Source organism: Mus caroli, chromosome 5, assembly GCF_900094665.2.
Source record: "Mus caroli chromosome 5, CAROLI_EIJ_v1.1, whole genome shotgun sequence".
NCBI classification, from domain to species: domain Eukaryota; kingdom Metazoa; phylum Chordata; class Mammalia; order Rodentia; family Muridae; genus Mus; species Mus caroli.
This window is the reverse complement of record NC_034574.1, coordinates 77,391,317-77,413,844: the sequence shown is the minus strand read 5'-3', so window position 1 is coordinate 77,413,844 and position 22,528 is coordinate 77,391,317. Positions and strand designations below refer to the sequence as shown.

The following is a 22,528-nucleotide window of genomic DNA, read 5'->3' as shown; positions in this document are numbered from 1 at the left end:
TTTGGCTAAGTTTTAAATGTTTTGTGAGCTCATGGATTCAGATGTAATGATGGAATATACTAGAAATAGTTATCTACTAAGTACTCTAGTAGATATCAGTAAATGGCACCATAAGAATAATTTTTAATGAAATAAATGAGGGAAATAGAAATAAATCTACTATTTAATTTTAAATTTTGAGATATAGTATGCTTTATAGAATATCCTAAATATGTCTTATATAATTTATTTTTAACATGTAATATAATGAATAACAAATATTACAGATCAGTAATGTTGGAAAACATAATCTAACAAAACAAAAAAAATATGTTGCAAATAATATGCTTACTTCTGTAAAAGAAACTCAGGATAGAGTATCTATAAAATTTGGAAACATTGTATATTGAATGTGTACTGGATTTTATTAAATACCTTTTCTAAAAAAAGGTGATCATCAGGAATCCATATTTTATAAAGATTAACGTAAAATTATTTTTCTACATTTGAGGAGACTGTGAAGATAAGACTCTAGAATAGATACAATTCTATTACATGGTTATCAGGAGTGTTAGCTAGTTTTCCACAGCTTAAATATTAATATTATTTAACAGCTTTATCAGAAAAACAACTTTCCCAGTATAAATGAAAATGTAATAATGCAGTAATAGTTACAGCATAACACACCAATCGTGACACAGAGTAAGCTGTAATTTCAGGTCTCTATTAACCATGTTATTATTTGTTCGTTCTGTCTTACAGCTCCTTCTCCAGTCACCAATGTGAAAAAGGGGAAGATTGCAAAGAACAGCATTTCTTTGTCTTGGCAAGAGCCAGATCGCCCCAATGGAATCATCTTGGAGTATGAAATCAAGTACTTTGAAAAGGTAGGCTAGGAAATAAAAATCTCCTTTTTGTTCTTTTCCTTTCACTTTAACAACTTCACTTCTAGAATAAACCAAGAGGAGGTTGTGTTATTATGTGTAAATCAATACAAGCCTGTTTTTCTGTCCTACTTCAGATGCTGCCAGGGAGCTCTTCTTGTCACATTCTGTGTTGGCTGCTCAAGGATAAGGCCTTATAGTCAGATTAACTCATTTCACATTAAAAGAAAAAGTTGGGGGCTGGAGAGATCTCTCAGTGGCTTAAATCCTTTCACCTCAAGCATACAAAATTGAGTTTGGAATCACAGAATCCAAATAATTGTCAAGTGGGTGTGATGGTCACCTGAAACTTCTGCATCAGACAGCACAGTAAAGGGGAAGCCTAAGGAAGCTGCTAAGCAGGCCTAGTGATGGTGAGACAACCATACTGAGTAGATGGATGAAAGATCAGGATGACTCTCTACCTCAAATTCTGGCCTCGACACACATATATATGTGTGTACATTCCTCCACATATGTGTGTGTGTGTGTGTGTGTGTGAGAGAGAGAGAGAGAGAGAGAGAGAGACAGAGACAGAGACAGAGACAGAGACAGAGACAGAGACAGAGACAAGAGAGAGAGAGAGAGAGCATAAGACATTTTGAAAGTGTAGTGAATATTTGAACATTTAATTTGTTGATTTTCAGTAGGGAATGTCATAGTATACAAGGTAAACTATTTGTACTTATGGCCAATAACTCACCACAGTAACAGTTCTGTTAAAGTATGGGAAATTCACACATACACACACACACACACACACACACACACAGAGAGACATAGAGAGAGACAGAGACAGAGACAGACAGACAGACAGACAGACAGACAGACACAGTCTAACACTCTATATTAGTCTAATTTTAAATTTTGAGAAAAATGTACTGGAGATGCTTTCTTTACATGCTTCCCTGAATAACTTATGTCTCAAGTTTATACCTAAAAATTAAACATGCATGCACACACACACACACACACACACACACACACACACACTCATACATACACACATAGTTGTTATTATCCTTTTACTTTGCTTTAACTCTATAATTAATTAAGCTCTTGAAAGCAGAATCAAATTGTTGGAAGCTCAGAGTAAGTTCATAATTTCTGATAGACTGGCATATGTGGCTGAAATAAAGAAGTTATCATCTAAATATGATTATGTATGGCTTAGAACTAGTAGCATGTCTTTAGAATTATTTGAGTTCTAATAATGAGTACAAGAAGTTGGATGGTTGTTGAAGCCAGTTTCAAAAGGGCAATTAGAGACCTTGATTTCATTAAGTCAACTCCATTCATGTCCAAATATAATTTGTTCTTATTGTTCTCCTTTCTCACTGTCTTCCTGGGTACACAGTTATCTACACCTAAAAATGTAGCATTGAATGCACTAAAATACTTGAAGAGAGCACCTTTGAGATAAAATTATTTTGCAGAATGGTTGATAGAGTTGTTTGTCAGCAGAACTGAAGCTGATGTGGTAGAGTACAGTGGCCTCACTGATTTCCATTTTTCTGAGATAGTGCATTTCAATCCCAGATATCTGAAATATGAACACATTGCATTTGTAGTGATTTGTAAATTAAGATTACATTTCATATTTTTGTTTAAGCATAATTAATCTACAAAATACAAAGTTACATAGACTACAATAAGGAAACATATGCTAACTTTCACAATAAATGTTTTGTATATCCAAATGTTATTTTTATTAAAATGTATTCTAACATGTTAAAAGTATGCAGTGGAAACCACTGACTGCCTTACATCAAAAACTATGAAAATGATTATATAACATTATCTTTACTGAAGTACAGTTTATTAGCACTAACACTAAACATTTAATTAATATGTGCTTGTGTGCTTACATGGTTTTTCTTTTATCCATCCAGTGACGTAGACCAATTAACATTACTCATGCTTTTATACATAGAATTCCTTCACTGCCTCCCTGGTTAGTAACTTTGTCTTTATCTATGTGTTACCAGCCTATGTGCAAAATTCAGTATCAGGAAGGATGTCTCTGTCTTTCACTCTTTAAGCTGCTGTTTCTGTTAGAACACAGATATCAAACGTGTCTTGGGAAGAGTTCCTTTCTGTTGCTTTCCTGGTGAACTTCATCCATGTTCTGGAATAAGTTTCCTCAGAACAAAAGATCTTTTCAGTTATCTGACTTTCAACATGACCTGTTCTTTAATAATTTGCATATAATGGTATATTTATATGTTTTATGACCTCTATAATTGAGAGGAAGAACAATTATTTGAAACCTGGGGACATCTCAGTTGGGAAAACACTTACTGAAAGTGTGCATTGGCGTGATTCTAACACCTAGAATTGATGTAACCTTTTGTGGTGTGGTAAAGCATGCTTATCATCTCAGTACTCTGGATCATGATCCATGAGGACCTCTGGAATTTCAGGGTTGACAATCTTGCTTAACTTATTTCAAGCTTTAATTAAATGAAAAACTGTCAGTAGAAGTAGACAACATTTCAGAAGATGCCACTGAGAGATTGCCTTCTGGTCTTCAAACATATGTGCACAAGTACAAATGTGAACCTATGTACATGTACACACACAATGGCATACACATGTGCATATATACATATATACATATATATGATAATGATTTTATTTGATTTGGGAAAATATTTTCTATTTGAAAAGGGTAAAATACACTAATAATATATTGCCTTTGTATACTCTTAAAGGTAACAATACATATAGTATTTGATAGAAGTAATATATTCATTTTGTTAATGTTATTAGCTCCCTGAACTTTTATCAAATCAGATTATTTAATATTCTCATACACACATAAGGATTTTCCTAACACTTGTAGAATGGAGGAGATAATGAGCCTCTATACCATGTTGAAGTGGGGGTTTTGGTCGATTTCCAGAGCTCATTTGGAAACTTCAGAGTGACACCACTCTTTTATTGGATGGCTTTTGGCCAGCCACAGGTGGCACAGCCATCTAGGGCACGTACACTTGCCAGCTGGCACATCTCACCACCATTGCCCTGCTTTAATAGAGGTCATTGGACTCCTCTGCTCTGGCCTGGTGATGGGCCTATTGCCATCTCTTAATTAAAGGCAGAAGAAAAGGGGAAGCTGCCCCTTGACAGGCTGCTTGCCAGCTGGCTTCCTTTGCTGGGCCTTCCCTCACTACATGTGAACACTGTTCATGAAGCAGCTGGGTAATGTAGCTCATTTGCTCAGCTGGGACACCAATGCAGTGAACACCCCCACCCTGACCAACGATTTGACAGCCAGGTGCCTGTGATTTCTAAAGTGGTATAGATAGATAGATAGATAGATAGATAGATAGATAGATAGATAGATAGATAGATAGGCTGAAAATTAGCATCCTACAGTGATTTAGGAAATGAATTGAAAATAAATTTTCTAAAATACTGAGATTATTAGCACTGTCTGATAATACATTTTCACCACTTGCTTACAGTCCTTATTAAAATATTTTTTAAATATAATATTGAGCTAACTCAACAAAACAGAGGGCGACTGGATTGTAGATCTAGGACTACAAAGATTTGTTGATCATAAAATCAAACAATGTCATCTGTTTTTGGAATTGGTGATGGGTCACACATTATTTCAAGTATTCCTAGAGTTTTTTTGTTTATAGTTTATTTTGACAAGAAATATATTCAATATATTTATAGGATGCATTTTATTGTCATTCTACATTCATTTTAACCATAAAAGTTTTTGAGTAATCAAAGTTTTCCATTTATTGTGTTGTGTCTTTCCTCTCTATTGATAGATTTTCATTTTCATTTTATATAAGAACACACTAAAATCTGGAGTCTTATAAATGCACACTATTCATATATTTGTTAATAACATTATTCTTATTTTATATTAAAATATTTGTCTTATGTTTATAAGAAAGGAAACTCAAAATCATATGAAATATATATTAAGGTAAACAGTAACTCTTTACTAGATTTATCTTCACAAAGTTAAACTTTCTCCAAAGAGATGAAAATAATATTAGCAAATATATTGAATCATTTTTTACTCAAAGTTATTGCTACAATCATAGCAAAACTGGAAAGTTGATTACTGAGAACTTCTGGTATTTGTACTCAAAATTGAAAATAGTGGATAATCTAATTGTGTTTATTCAGTCATAAACGTGTGCATCCTAGGAACTCTCATTAACTGCAATAGTTTTCATAAGGCTGTTTACAATGTTTAAGACACCTCAAGGAATGAAAGGTTTTCACTGTTGTTCTCCTACTGGCAACACAATAGATAGTAGCAGAAGAATGCACATGGTTAAAGAAATTGGTATTTAAGGCTCATCTTCTGACATTTAATTTTGTGCTTTTACTCCTCTATAACAAAAAAAAACCTAGCTGAATTTCATCAATATTTTACAGATATTAATATTTACAGATAAACTTAATCTGTGAAGTCAAAACAAATGATAAAGACCAGCCCAGAAAGAATCAGAAAACCTATTTCTATTAGAAACTACATCATCCATCTCTATATAGAGGTGACTTTGGATATAACTAAGTCCATGATAATTTGATAGGATGAGGTATATGGATGAGGACAGATTAGCTGCTTTAAGGGAAGTATGCATACAGGTTTATGTTTTATGCAGTATTGATGGTGAAACAGAGTAATCAGAAGTTACCTTGATCATGTGGATGACTTGAGCATCCATTGGTTCTGTCTTCATGTTCGTTCATTCCTCACTTCATTCTTACCACATTCCGGTGAAGACACTCAGGCAAAAGGTCCTACTCCAAAGTATAAGGGATCCTACTCTAACAGCATGGCAGCTTGTGATCGGTGTCAAGGTAACTGCTGCAGATCAACCTCAGACACAGAGGCCACAGGGCTGGTGAGGACTTCTGTTGTCTCTCCAACCGGAGCATATTTTCTTTATTTAGCTTCCATTTTTTTCCTGTTTTATTTCTAAACACTAAGCTACTAGGCTTTCCTACAACAGGACATATATATATATATTCATATATATATATTCATATATATATATATATTCATATATATATATATATATGAAAGAAAAAGTCCTGTATTCTTGAGCTTTTTTTTTTTCCTGCTAGATGAAATCAATCAAAATTCAGCTGTGTTGGAACTACTAATTTCATCTCACAAGCTCTAAATATAATTAAAATCTAACTTGTAGATTTAAAGCTTATGTGTAACACGAATGCACAGGAGATAATTTCAGCATTACATAAGATGAACAAATGTGTTAGGTATATTGCTGGAAAGCATTCTTATAGAATAAACACAAGCACATTGTCTTAGAAAAATGCGATCTGCTCAGCAAAGCTTTCCTGCAATGTTTTCAAAGATTCATTTATTTGTGTGTGTGTGTGGTGTATCTGCGTGTGTCTCTGGTATACTCACATGTGTGTCATGATATTGCAGGAGCCTCAAGACTTAAGAAAAGGGCATTGTCCCACTTGAAATTGAAGTTACAGGATTCTGTATGTCATCCTGTTGGTGCTGAGAACTGAACCTCAGTCTTCTGAAGGCTAGAAATGCCTTTAATAGCTGAACCACTTCTCCAGGCACACTTGTAATATTACTAAATGATATAAATTTATTATTGCCAAGGCACATATAATAGAGCAGTAAATTCAATGTTTTTTAAGTTCTGGAAATATTTGCAAGCAACAATACTGCTTCAGGGATAAGAGACAGTTTTGGCTTTGTTTTTAACACTTGTATGATTGAAAGTCTTTTGATTTCTGGTCCATTTTATGGGTTTTCTGCTTTGCTGACATTATTTCAGGTGTTGAGGACTGATTTATTATTTTTTTCCCTGTGTTATATGTACAATACAAGGACCAAGAGACCAGCTACACAATTATCAAGTCGAAAGAGACCACTATTACAGCCGAGGGCCTGAAACCTGCCTCTGTGTATGTCTTCCAAATTCGAGCACGTACAGCAGCAGGCTACGGCGTCTTCAGTCGAAGATTTGAGTTTGAAACCACACCAGTGTGTAAGTCATTTTAATTACTGTCAGCTCTTGTCTCTGTAATGGTTACCAGAAGAGAGTCCATGGATCGATAGGCTCTGGGGGGCTCTCTGTCAGTTCCATCCTTGCCTTCTCTCCAGTCCTGACCCCTTCAGGTAGGAGGCCTCTGCCATGCTATAATGGTAGTTCTGTAGGTTAACACTGTGTGTCTTGCCTCCTTGCTTCGGCCCACAGGGAGGGAATTGCTACATCAAGCATCTTAAGAAATGTTTAAACCGTGCCTTTAAAGACTCCGTTCCCCCAGGTGCCGTGCTTTATTGAATTATTGCCATTTACTTTTTACTTGTTGTATTGAACTAGGCTACTTTAGTCTTTCTAGGAAAATTCTACAGGGAGCTTTCTTTAAGCATTGAATTTGACAAGAAAATGGTGCTTTCGGGATGCAATCTGATTTCCTAAAGTAAAAATTAAATCTGTGTCAGAACCTTGGAATGGTGAATCTGGAAGTGGTTCTGACATGCTCTGCGGTGCCTACTTCCTGTTTAATTTCATACAACATAACCTCAGGCTTCATCCAAAGATTTTAGATCACTTGTCCTAAAGAAAACACATTAACGCTAAATTGGAGAACAAAACTGTGCTTTGTGTGTGCACATATAAGCTGCTACTATTGGTTTTCTCTTAAGGAAGAACACATATGAGCACTGTAAAATATTATGTGTGTGGGGGGGGGGTATATGTTTATGACTGTCTGTATGCATGTGTGCACATTCATGTGTACTTCTGTGAAAATGTCTATGTGTAAGCTTCAACCAGCTTCATAATTTTCAATGAAGAAGAAAACATAGTTAAAAAAAAAACAAGATGAGAGTGTAACTATTGGATTAATGTTATAACTACTAGAATTATTATTAAAATACTGTTTTAGCAAACTCATATGACATTGCCTTGGAGAAAACAAAATTTGCTTCTGTTTAAAGCCTTTGTAATTGATTTAAATAAATAAGTTTTATTAAGTGATGAACAGGTTCCTTAATACTACCCCACTAGATATTATAAAGAAAAAGATCTTATTGGTAAAATTACTTATTTCTTTTCTATATAAAGAAAAGTGCATACTTGAGTTTAATTTAAAAATAGAGAAATTGGATTCTAATGCTTAATTTTCATAACAAACTTTAAATAAACTTAATAGTGTATATTTACATACAAAATGTCATAGAAAATGAAAAATCATTTCATCTCAGAATTTAATCTTAGAATTGATTTTTATAAAAGACAAGTTATGAAACCTGCTGATTATAATAGTCTTAGTTGAATGTATATTCTATTAGTGTTGAATACTGCAATAGTCTAAAACTTTAGAAACAAAGTATATAAAACATTACATACATATTATAAATATACATATATATGTATGTATTATGCATATACATATGTGCATATATTATACATATACATTCAAAGTAGAATTAGATACTGTATAATTACAGAAAGTAAAAATCTCAACTATGATTTTGATTGGTCCATGTTCAAGCACTAGTTTTCTTTAGGAATTCCATACTCCGTTCTTTATATTTACTAAGTGACAGTTTTTTGGTATTCCTTCTCAGCTACTGCTCTTTTAATGCCTCTCATGTGTTCTTCCCCATTGTCAGTTGATGGCCTCTTATTCTTTGATTCTTATTAGGCTATACTCTCTATCTCTTGTTACCTGTAATTATAGATCATTTCTATTTGAATATCTATATACATGTTTGCAAGTATCTATACATATTGTGCATCACACAATACCTTTTAAGCTACATGCAAAATCAGATTTTGGATACAGTTCCATAAGAATGTACCAGAAAACAATGTGCATAATTCCCCTAGGGGATAGCATTAAAAACAAACAAACAAACAAACAAACAAACAAACAAAAAACCAAACCAAACAAACAAACAAAAAATCTAAAGTACAAGGGCCAGGTATTAATGAGAAATTCCAGAGATTTTTATTTCATTTGTTTGAACTCCTTTGTAAAGAAGTGTGGAGAAGTTGTGTATACACTAAGTTATTTATAATTTTATCACTTCTCTGGATTCATAGATCTTCCTAGCTCATACATAATGCACCATCATAAGGATCCCACTTTTTCCATTCCTGAATGTACCTACAGATTAAGGAACAACTCTTCATGCATTATTGATAATTGAAATCCATTAATATTTTGTTTTGATTACTTTTCTGTTGCTGTGATAAAATACCATGACCAAAGCAATCTGTAAAAGCATTAATTTGAGCTCAGAGGGTACTAGACCATTGTGACAGAGTCATGAAGCAAGGTACAGTGTTAGTGGAGGGAATCTGGGGGCACATTAAACTTCTAGCATGAAATAACAAACCTTACAAGGTTTTAATTCTCAAACTTACTCATGATGACATACGTCCTCAAGAAAGCTGCATTTCCTAAGTCCCCACAAATAGCTCTACCAATTGTGGACCACGTGTTCAAGCATCACAGTCCACTGGGGATATTCCCATCCAACCTATGGGTCCTCCCTTTCTAAGGTTGCATCAGGTTAAAGGAGCCACATTATAGATTTAGTATACTTCATAAATATTTTTATTTCGATTATAGATTTTTATTTTTACTGAGCCTATTACTCTGGTGAGAGATACACACACACACACACACACACACAGAGAGAGAGAGAGAGACAGAGAGAGAGAGACAGAGAGAGAGAGACAGAGAGAGACAGAGACAGGGAGACAGAGACAGATACAGAGAGACAAAGAGAGACAGAGAGAGACAGAGACAAAGAGACAGAGACACAGAGAGACAAACAGAGAGACAGAGAGAGATAGAGATAGAGACAGAATGAGAAAGACAGAGAAGGAGGGAAAGGGAGTTAGTAGATATACAAACAATATAGGTAAAAGTAGCTATGTAGTAAGCAATGTAACTTAAAAATGTAGTATCACAAAATATGCAGCTGGAGACTTCCCCAGGTATAATAAAATGTAGAATGAGTAAAATTAGAAAATGAATGAATAAGAGCTACTAATTTTCATAAGTGATATCTTTCAACATATTATTTAAAGTACTTTAAAAACTTTTCATCAGTGTTTTCAAAACATTTCACAGCTGGTCTTTAAAAATTAAATTATCAATCACTTATTGCCTAATAAACATGCATAAAACAATGATAAATTGTACTACCTAAACATTAGTATATTTAACATTTAACAACTATAATAGAGTAAAAAGATGATCATGTGACTCTTTTTATCTGTAGCTAAAGAATAAACAGATAATTAAGAATGGGAAGACATGTAAGTTCTATATTTTTTGGTTTAAATACTAATAATAGAATGTGGGTTTTTTTTTTCAGTAAAACCAATAAAAAATAAATAAATAAAACTAATTCTTGATGATGAGTATCCTATGAGGAATAGTTCACAATTTACTATAAACATAATATCAAAAATAGATATAATTCATAAGAAAGCTTAGAAATTGTTGCAGTTGTGTATAGGGGTCTGTATATGTTCCTGTGTGAGCATGCAAATATGTTGTTTCATGTGCACATGCGTATCTATATGTTTGGGTAACAGTATTTAATGGCAAGTGTCTCTGTCAACTAATATCCACCTTGTTTCTTGAGGTAGAGTCCCTCAGTGAACCAGAAGCTTTCTTATTGACTAGATTTCTGTTCAGGCAACCCTGGCGTACAAATTCTCTACCTGAAGTGCTGAGGATAACATATTGAAGCGACCACAACTGCCAGAACTTGGTTTCAACCCTAGCTTCCTATGCTTGAGCTATATGCACTTTCGAGATGAAGTCATTTCCCTGGTCCAAACATTAAAAATTATAATATATAATACATATAATATATACATATATAATGTATATTATTTAAATTTTTCTTTAAAAACCCTAATTTAATTAATTATACAAAGGATGCAAATTCAGAGAATATTAGAAACAATCATGGAAATATGATGTTTTTGACATAAGGCCTGATTATATCTTACTATATAGGCCTGTCTAGCCTTAATCTTATGAGATCCTCTGCCCCTTGGAAACTGGTATATAAAGATACATATGACCATGCCTGGCCTAAATATGACATCTTGATTTGACATTGCTTATGAAAGTGCTCATAAAGTATATTTAAATTAAGAAATTATGACCTGGTACAAATTGTTTATATATGCGGGATTATGCTATATTTAAATACATTGCTTTAACACACTAGCTCTTGGTAATCATTGCTTTAACACATTAGCTCTTGGTAATTATCAAAGATATATTTTACTATATCAATACTGGCCTTATGTTTAGTTAAGAAGCTCAGGATACCCCTTCCTAACTCACTAACTTTTATACATTTCCAGTACTTTATTGCTTTATGAAAACATTGTCTGAGTTACTTTTCTTCTGCTGTGATCGTTTCTCTTCAAACTTTAAAAATTGCATTTCTTTTTGTCATGCTTGCTCTTTTTCAGTGTAGACATGCATAGACTGGACATGTCAGGAATCTGACTAGGATGGTCCATTAACCCCTCTTATATAGTGTTTGCTTGCTTTTCTAATCCAATGTTTTCTTCAATACTCCCAAACAAACAAAAAATCAATCAAACAAACAAACAAGCAAACCCAGCATGGTTGACATCGAAGAAAACATTTGATGGGGCCCTACAAATTCAGATCCATGACCTTCATGACAGAGATCTTGGTGGCATTGGAGGAGCAGTAGCTGAGAGGTTACATGTGATCCATGAGCACAAAGCTCTGTGTGTGTGTGTGTGTGTGTGTGTGTGTGTGTGTGTGTGAGAGAGAGAGAGAGAGAGAGAGAGAGGAGAGCTATCTTGTATTGATGTGGGGTTTTTAAAACCTGAAAGCCTACCCTGTCAAGTCCAAATCTAATCCTTTCCAACAGATTCACCAACTGTTCACCAAGAACTCAAATATATGGTCTTAGGGGAGCCATTCTCATTCAAACATCCACAACTTTTCTCCTGTTCGTTTCTTTCTAAGTTCTGTGCTTATTCACAGGCATGCACCATTGTGTTTGGACAAAATCAATGCATTTATCCACTTAAGGTTGCCTTCTTTTAACTTCTGAATATGAGCAACTGCTTTTCTTTAAATCCATATAATTGAGAGTTATTTTTATAATTGTCCCATTGATACCAGAAATATTTACAGATGAGAAGGACTTTGAATGTTGCACTAGGAATTTGGGTATTTATTATGTTTTTGATTAGGGAAATGTGATCAAAGACATATTTTTTATATTTAATAAGAATACATAAAATGTTAATTAGTTTTCAACACTTTATGAACAATATCAAGATATTCCTATTACAGTAGTTTGAGTCAAAATAAGTGGATATAAATATATGATGAAATTGGAACAAAATTTATAAATATATTTATTAATTGATAGGTAAGTAGTTATTGAGGAATATTAAGTAATAGTGAGTAGAAAATAGGGAGATGGAAAGAGTTTAGCATGGTAATTTGATTGATGAGATGTTTGTGCCTTTTCTCAACCTATGAAGGTAGAAATGCTATGTACACACCAATTTTAAGGATATTCATTTTTTCTGTGACAATATAATCCACATAAAAGGAAATATTTACTGAACAAAAATGGATTTAATCTTTGGAATGATATGATTATTGGAAACAAAAACTTGACCTTATAATTGATAATTGTTAATAATTGATAATTGTTAACTGATGTTATAAACAGAGCTTTATCTATCAGCGGGCAAGTGAAGAAGATAGTAAAAAGGACAGGGTAGCAGAGAAAAAAAGAAAAAGAGGGAGGAGGAAGAGAACATTTAATTCATCAAATTCAAGCACAAAAGTTAGTGGCGAGAACATGTGCACAATAACAAAATACTCTGGAAATAGCAGAAAAGAAATTACCTATTTTGGTTACCCAAGCAACAGGAAGACATGGTTCAAATTCTGATATACATGTTCCAAATGCAGAAATGGTTTATCTTATTGCAGATATGTAAATAATATACTCATTGAATTCACTAACATCATGTATAAGCTCAGAAGCAAAGAGGTATTTCAAAGAGGTGGAGCAATACTGACTTTCAGTAGATGAGGCTCTGTCCATGTAATTCATGCAGAATGCCAGAAGATAGGAATAAGCAGGTAAAACAAACAGAAGACAATAAATAGGAACCAAAAACCAAGCATACTTACCTAAGCAGGTTAGCAGTTATGAAATTATACTAAGATCTTGGAAGGAGCAAAATCTGTCATGGGAAAGGAGTGGTTTTGACAATGACATGAGGTTAAAAAATAACAGGAGAGACTGTGTGCTTACGCTGAACCAGAGTCTATCTTGACTAGTCTTGTTTTTCTAGAAGGCTAGACATTTCTACAATGTAAGAAAGTGATGGTTAATGCCCAGAAAAGGTTAGCAAGAATCATTATAAGGAACATTTTGTTTCAAAATGAATGAAGCAAATAAATGAATTCCAGTTGGTGTTGTATCCTACTTATAATATAGAACTGGTTCAATATTGAGCCAAGATTTTAAAAATAACTTTCTTATTGTTTGAAAATTTTATACAAGTGTACATTGTCTTTTTACCAAATCCATTTCCGATTTTATCCACTCAATGGCTCCATCCTCAAGAAGGCTCATGCCCATCTGTCACTCTAGGAGCACCAATGACCTCTTCACGTCTCTGAGGGTAACAGGTTCAGTTGGGGTACACTGACACCTGAGTAAGTAGAGCACCCATAAGCAAAAAATCAAAACAAATGTATTTTATAAAAGACAATAAAAGGGAAGGTAAGCAGTTAGACTTGCATACTAAAAATAATCTTATATTACTCATCACCTATCAATTGAATTTTACTTATATAAGCTGATGAAAATATCTGAGTCTATGTAGGTCAAGACAAAGTAGTTTGTTACAAAATAAACTCACATTAGACAGAAAAAATGTAGGCTTACAAGACAATACAGAGAGATTTGAAGTTATAAGTTTTATGACCAAGATTTAGTAAAGAGGTGGTAAAAAGCAAACAGAAAATGTATGTGGTATTAGCCTTTGAAGTCCATGCACTTGGTATTGTGAAGTTGTACAAGCACTGCTCTGTAGCACCAATAAGATTCTGTCACTTACAAGATATAAGTTAGGTACCCTATTCAGAGGACATGGAAAACCAAAGGAAATTAGATTTACTGCATATATTTCTTAGCTATGAATAGTTATCAACATAAAAGAAAAAATATCATATTTATTTAGATACAAATACCTAAACATTTTATGTTTGTTGTAAGAATTGTATTGATGAAGTTAGAAAGCACTATATCCATGTGTTTAAAATGTATAATAAAACAAGCATTGCAAATTTGTCTAATCTGTTCATAAAGATTTAAATTTATACTTTGATAAATTTTAGGAATCCTACTTATAAAATACAATGACTCATTATATTCTCCATGGAGTTACACTATTAAGCTATATTTAGAGTACTTGTATTTTACTTCAGCAAGGTCAAAGCCCCATTTTTTTAGACCTTTTGTCTACAGGGAAGAACTCCTGAGCTAACATAATTTTTGCTAGAGAACAACAGCTGTAAACTCTAAAAACGTCAAATTTTGAATGCTCAACACTTTCTTATATACATGAATGTGTTTGAAGTCACAGACAGTATTCCTCCTTACCTTGTAAAATGTAGTACCCTGGTTCTGTACAACCTGCCCTCTATTTTTATGATTGGCAGACACAATCAGCATCTAGTGATGCTCTTAATTTATGTTTGGTGAGTAAATATTTCCTCCTTCAGATGCCCTTTGAGAACAGATAATTTGAGACAACCTTAGCTGGGTTTCTGTGAATTGTTTAAGCCATGAATCAATTACCTACTGTGAAGCAGCTCGGATTTTGAATGCTTGTGGTCCCTTTAACTACAAGTTCCTTTCTCTCTGTCTCCTAACAGCAGTTGCAGCATCTAATGATCAAAGCCAGATTCCCATCATTGCAGTGTCAGTGACAGTGGGAGTCATCTTGTTGGCAGTGATGATTGGCTTCCTCCTCAGTGGCAGGTAAGGGAGGAAAGAGTTTCTGAACCTCTGCAGCTGCTCTCTTTCTCCCCTTGATCCAGCGATGAAGCTGTTAAGCCCATCCTAAAACAAATCAAAGAAGCAGCATGCCAGTAGATAATGTCTATGTGTGCCTTAGTTCTTAAGTTTTATCTTGTCCCTATTGCTGCCAGTTGTTATCAGATACTTTCTCCCCCTTCTTAACATCCTCTCTATTCTGCACAAGAACAGTACTAACATGATACCATGTACTCTGTTATTGATATAGTCATACATCTTTTTCTAATACCATGTATACCTAATTCTGCATATGTTCTGGCTTGAAATATTTTATCATTATGTGATTCAGTATTGGAAGCTGCATGCTAAGCCATTTGAGAAATAGGGCTACCATTTGTGTCTGGCAGGCATTCTGGAGTAAAACAAATATATAGGAAATAAGCAAACTTTGCAATGACTGCTTTTATTTCAATTTCTGGGTGATTTCAACACAAAGACATCAAGTGTCATGCATACTTACTGAATAGGATTTTTACTGAATGCTAAGTAGACAAAAACAAAATTCCATGTATTGCATACCTACATTTTCCAGTTTCAAATGGGAGACAGACCTACAGAAGACATTATTCACATGTTTCCTGACAAGTAATTATAATAATCCTTCCTCAAAGTATATATGGATGAATAAAGAAGTCATTCTTTGCTTTCTTATAATAAATATATTTTCATATTTGTAACTGAATCATTGACTAGGGATATAACTAAGGAGGGAAATGTAATGTATGCAAAAACTAGACAAAAGTCTCTAACAGAAACAGTTGAGGTTATCAACAGAAATATTTAATATAAGGATTAAATAGGTCATAAAATCCATCTATCCTCAGTTTTCTGTAAAGAATACACAGCAATAGATTGCTTAATATTGATTTCGGAACAGTACCTATTTGTTTGTGGAATTCATAGCTGAGACATAACTCATGTTTTTTGAGGAACATTACATCCAACCTGTCCAGGGCACCTGCTCTCTTGTCTTTTTTTCCTGCTCTCTGAACTTAACTAATAGAGGATGTGAAACAACACTCTGCATCTGCAAAATCAGATGACATCATCAGCCCTCTCACAAAAAATGAAAAACAAGCCAACAAACAACCTTGAAATCAAAAGGATAGTAAATTCAATTCATCAAGAAGTAAATAGAGATTCTAATATTAAGGAGTTTTTGTGTTAGTGAAAGTTATACATTTTGTTAAGATTGCACTCCTTAATTTTTAGGGGTATTTTGGGGGGGTTGGTTGTTTGACAGACATAACTTCAGCTTTTGGATTTTACTTTGTATGGAAAGATTAGTTTGTTCTCATATTCATCTTTTTTATTTGCCTTAGATCTAGGTGATGTGGCCTTTAAAAGGCTTTTCATATCTCTTAATTTTTGTTTGGACTTAAAAGTCTTCCTGTAGTACCTGGGTGGTTCTGAATGAACTCAGAGGAGATGCAGTGAAGAAATTTAGCAACACATTGCACACATTTAGGAAATTATATTAGGGTCCTTGAAGAATATTGAAAACTATCACGGATCTTCTGTACAAATGTTAAATTACATTTATTTTACTCAGTCTTAGGGTGACTGTCCCTGTGATGAAATACCCTGACCAAAGTAAGTTGGGAGAAATGGGTTTATTTAGTCTAAATTTCAACATCATAATCCATCATCCAAGGAAGTTAGGTCAAGAACTCAAACAAGGCAGAGATTTGGAGGTAGGACTTGCAGGGGCTGTGGTGGGATGCTGCATGCTCACCGTGGCTTGCTCATCCTGTTTTGTGTTTTTTTTTTTATTATTAGATATTTTTTATATTTACATTTCAAATGTTATCCAGTTTCCTGGTTTCTCCCCCAGAAACCCTCTACCTAATCAACCCTGCTTCTATGAGAGTGTTTCCCCACTCACCCACCCACTCCTATCTCCCTGCCCTTGCACTAGGGCACTGAGCCTTCACAGGACCAAGGCCTCTCCTCCCATTGATGTCTGACAGGGCAATCCTCTGCTACATATGTGGCTGGAGCCATGGGTCCCTCGATGTGTATACTTTGGTTGGTTGTTTAGTCCCTGTGAGTTCTGGGGGGCAGGGGGTCTGGTTGTTTGATATTGTTGTTCTTCCTATGGGGCTGCAAACCTCTTAGGTTCCTTCAGTCCTTTCTATGACTCCTCCATTGGGGACCCTGTGCTCAGTCCAATGTTTGGCTTATGCTCTAAGATCAACAATAGACATATAGCACCTCATAAAATTGCAAAGCTTCTGCTTTTTTTTTTTTTAAATAGAACTCAGGAAGACAAGGCTGAGGTTTGCACAGAGGTCTCCCCAATCAATCACTAATTAAGATTATGCCCTAGAATCGAAAAGCATTATGGCATTTTTTTTCAATTGAGGTTCCTTTCTTTCAGCTAACTCCATTCTATATCAAATTAACACAAAAGCAGCCAACAAATTCCCTCTCTGTAATAAATCAAACGTAATGGATAAGCCTGTGTACCTGGTTAATGTTGTCATAATGTTCGTTACTTCAAACTCTCTTTTGCATTGTTTAGCTGTTTCAATAAGACGATACAACCAGAGGTCTCAGCCATATATCTTTGCAAATATTTCTGCTAACTAAACATAGATTGATTTCTCAATGGCACAAAAGATATTCTTCTATTATGTTCTAATATATCACAAAATATTACTACTATTTATATGCAAAATGTGATAATAATTTAGATCAAACTTAAGAGAAGTTGCATTTATAACAATGATATTTTGAAATTGTTTGCATGGGACAGAAAAATATGTTTAGAGTATGTCACATTGAATATTTTAAGATTAAAGTAGTGCAAGAAAATGTCACCTTTTTTTTTCTAGTATACATTCAAGATAAAAGAAATTCAAATATAGAAATTTATAACCGTTTTAAGGTTCTGTTTGCTAGGTATGCATACATCTTTTATACTCTTTCTAATTACATGTGATTTTTAGAAAACATGCAATTATGTTAATCTTGAAATAAGTATTTTTTAATGAAGTTGGAAACTATCACCTCCTTGAAGGTGTCTATTTTTTCATTGGGCTTTTACTTGAAGGCATATACAGTTCTTTTTAGTTTATTCTTTCTCAGTTCTCTCTATGTCCCCATAACATTGCAAAAGAACTGACACACTCTCGGTAAACTATGACTAATTATCCCAGGAAGATTACAACATAAGGCCTCTGGAATGTAAGCAAACTCTAACTGTTCTTTAATCTCTCCCTTTCCTTTCTAACATATTGAACACTGATATGTTTTTATACCATGATTTGCTTCTTCTCTGATATTTACTGTTTCATAAATATAGTTGTTTAATCTGTGTGTTTTGTTAAAAATTTTCACAAGTCTTTAGTTAAATGGGAGATAGAGTCTTACACTGCTGTTTTTCATTTCTGTCTTTTCTTTAGGCTACCCCTTTTTACCCCCTAAAATTTCCTCTTGAGAACATAAGGGCCAAAATCTAGAAATTTGACTCTGACACACTTTTAGTCTAACATAAAACTCAAATAATAATTTAAAGGTACAAAAAAACTGAAGTAAAAGTGACCATGCAGAAGCCATTATTTTATTTGACTCCTTCTTAATTCAAATTTTGTGGAATTAAATAATGGTTTGTGATATTTTATTCCTGAAATCTAAATTTTTCATATGTTCTCATATTTGATTACATGTCAAGAAAATTTTAGTTTTTCTTTTTACATTAAAGAGACTCTCTGAGTACATCTGGAGATAAGAAGCCTTCATTATTTCATGGATGCCTCTACATATATATTTATATATATGCACATAAAACCCAAAAGCTTAAAACGTTTATGCCAATTTTGAAATTGGAAAATAAAAAGCAAGAAAAAATATCCTGAAGAAAGGATTTGTTTTTGCTGTCTTTGATGAGATTTTTAAAAGACTATTCATTTGTGACTTTCATGTTAATATGTTTCTAGGATGATAAATTTAGTTTGAAATGTGGCTTACTGCCTAGAAAATGTTATTTTTTTGAACCAAGTTCTTATTTTCTTTGTTCTGAATATGTGAAGAATCTGGATGTAGACTTAGGTGCTCTATGCTATTGCCTATGTCTCTCATTAGGAAATTGCCACTGAATTCTGTTGAAATGTCTCACTGATCTTTCAGGTAAGTTTGTTTCTATAGGGATGAATGTGCATTATGTATGTACACTAAACCATAATTATTAAGACATGGGTGACATCAGAAACATAGATAAGTAGTTTTCAATAAAACATTGTTTTAACTTTCCTTATTTTACTTGAAAAAATAACAGTAAACTTAGTTTTGCAATTGTCTTCTGGTTCTTTAGTTATCTCAGATTGATAAGTGCTGTATTCACAGATATCTGTTACAAAGGTTGATTGAGATTCTATTATACATCCCTGCCAAAGTGCCTCCTGTGCACTTGAGATTATAAGAAAAGTTGCCCTTGTTCAAATGTTTATATTTTATTTTAGTATATGTATCAGTAGACATAATTTCACAGGGTTTAATTACAGTGATGCTAAAGGGAACAGCCTTTCAATATAACTGGAATCTGTATTTTTTCTCATTGTGCAAAATGATAGCCTGATTAATATCCTCACTAACAATGAGCAATATGTGCATTCTTATAAATAATAAACAGTTCTCTAGTGAAGATAACCACATTGGTTGCAGAATAAAAATTTCTCAGTGTTTATTGGAACTACTAATTATGCAGGAGATTTTAATGAAACTGTTATATATATGTATATATATATATATATATATATATATACATATATATATTTACACTAACATTAAAGAATTGTGATTTCTTGGGCTAGCGAGATGGCTCAATGTTTAGAAACTCTGTTATTCTTGCACAGGACCAAGGATTAGTAGCCAGCAGTCACATGATAGATAAAAACTATCTCTCACACCAGTTCCAGGAGGTCCAGTGCCCACATCTCACCGCTGCATATGCCAGGCACATATACACAAAGTACTGATATATGTGCTGGCAAACTTCTCATAGAAGTGAAACCAAAAAAATAAAACTTGTTAATAGAGTGTTGTGATTCCTTAAATGAGTGTTTTGTAAGGGTATAAATTATTTTTTAAAATATTTTTTTAGAAATTTTTGCCTAATGTCATTATCAAGATAATAATATTTTCAACAATAATTATAATATTGTCTTATAACTATTATAGCTGACCCATCAGTGGGTACCGTTCTCAGGGCTCATACTATTTCATCACTCCATGTCTCAATACAAAAGCTGTTTAATTTATTGCTGACAAAGTTATCTCCTTGCTGTTTCTTGAACATTGTTAAGAGTGGTCCTTCTTGAAGACTTTATCTCTGACCTTTCCTACTGCTTCATTCTCCATTGCCTAGACAACCACATGGTTTATTTCATAGTCAAGTTTGTACCATGTATAATGCTTTCACCAACACTTGCTCAAATGATGATCCATGGTTCAGTCTTCTGCCTACTATAGGTGGTTTCTTACATGAGTGTCTTCTTCATCTTTTTTTTTTCTCTTTCTCCTTTAGAAAAAAATGTAAGAGACAAGTCTATGGTAGGGAAAAATAGGTACTTAACGAGGGCATGTTGCTTGAATCCAACAGTACTGTTCCTTTATTTTTAGTGTGTGTGTGTGTGTGTGTGTGTGTGTGTGTGTGTGTGTGTGTGTGTGTGTGTGTGTAGGCCTGGGAGACTCTGGATGTCCAGATCCCATAGGAAATCAGAGGACACATTTACAGCAGCTGGCTGGATCTCTCCAGTTAGTTTTGAGCCAGGCAGGGTCTCTACATTTGTTTCTGCTGCTACACTGTGCATTCCAAGCTACTATCTGTCCTGCAAGCTGCCAGAACATTCACTCAGTAGGACTCATGTGGAAATAGTTGTTTGTCAGTTACATGTGCTTGTGCCTACACACAGTTTTCAGTGAGCTCAGAGGACTAACTTGCAGTTAGTCTAACTTTTAGAATAAGTGCTTTTGCCTGCAGTACTATGTCTGTAGGCCATTTCTCTTTCCTTGACTATAGGAATTTTTTATAACTTGTAATCAGTCCATTTGTCAAAGAAATGTTCTGATTTGAACAGCTAGAGTATGGAACTAACACTTAAAAACTTCTCAGAACAACTGGTAAGAATAGTAAAATTCATCTGAAAACTTAATGTCCACTGAGTCTTGATACTCAAGTGGATTGTTTCTCTTTCTCTGAGTTTACCTGGCAAATTGTCCTTCATCTCCAGTCATTTCTAATGTCCCCAATGTCATAATTATTATGTCTTTATGAAGGAGCTAATTAATTTCTCTTCTGCATATCCTTAAAGAACTTTATATACTGAATCACTTTGGCGTATCATTTACAGTTTTATGCTTTTAAATTTTTGTTTGTTAGCTATTAAAGACAGTTTATCTGTGTAGACTTGGCTATTTTAGGACTAGCAGTGTAGACCAGGCTAGCCAAGAATTCAGAGATTTGACTGGCTCTGCTTCCTGACTCTGGAAAATATCACTTATTTACAAACTGTACTCAATATTTCTATCTAAATAATATGTGTATCAGAGAAGGAATCTCCTGCTAAGGATTTATAAGAGTTTGTATAGCTATAGGAGACCAATTCATCTTTGGATTAATGGTCATTTTATCAACCTGCTGTCTGATTTCACTCTTCTTACAGTTCATTTTCAAAGTCAATAATAAAAGTTTTAACAAAAGCTTTGTATCAATTGCCAAAGAATAGGTCAATCAACATACCACTGACCATTAAGTAAGAGTAGAATGAAGAAATCCTTCTGTCAGTGCATGGGCCAGCCCTGCAGATACCCATGCTGGGGCTCAATGTAAAGCTTATGGACTGTGAACGAGAAGAGGGGATCTGATTCTGCACTCACTCTGACACCCACCTTTTCTTGGTACAAGTTTGTACTCACTTCTCAATGTTTAATTTTGGGCAGTTATCAAGACCTATCTCAATCCATTCTTTTCATTTTAAACCGCCTCCATTCTTTAGCTAAAGATTTCTGTCCTTCCACTGAAATGTTATAGCAAGGTATTAGGTATTTCTCATATAAATTATAAACTTTATACCGTAACTATAGTTCATTGTGCGTATATGTTCTCTCTTCTTTTTCAAGTAACTCCCAAGAGACTTCTGTGGCTTTCATATTTAATCTAATTGAATGAGTTACTCAAAAACTATGGGATTAAAAATAAGTGTGCATCAATCACCCTTTGATGTGATTTGCACATTATTAAGGATGATAATTGGGAAATTTAGTAACTCCAACAAAATCTCTGACCCACAAATGTGTAATCTTTGTAAATAATGTAATTTTAATACATCACAAAATAATGATTTCAAAAGTATTATAAAGAGTTAAAAAATCTCAATGTTATCATAGCATTAATTAAACACATAGCTATTCTAATGTCAGCATTATGCAGTAGCAATTATCAATTGCTTTTATAAATAATAATATCAATAAACTATTTGTATTTCTCTCC

General features: G+C 33.8%; 1 protein-coding gene across 3 annotated transcripts in view; it reads left to right on the top strand.

Moving 5' to 3' along the window:
• Nucleotides 1-22,528, top strand: part of Epha5 (EPH receptor A5) — a 367,473-nt gene that overhangs the window by 265,644 nt on the left and 79,301 nt on the right. For all 3 annotated transcript variants that reach the window (XM_021161798.2, XM_029477706.1, XM_021161794.2), the window contains 3 exons: nt 742-866; nt 6,763-6,922; nt 14,874-14,979. In XM_021161798.2, coding sequence (XP_021017457.1) covers nt 742-866; nt 6,763-6,922; nt 14,874-14,979 — 391 coding nt within the window. The remainder of the gene's footprint in view (nt 1-741; nt 867-6,762; nt 6,923-14,873; nt 14,980-22,528) is intronic.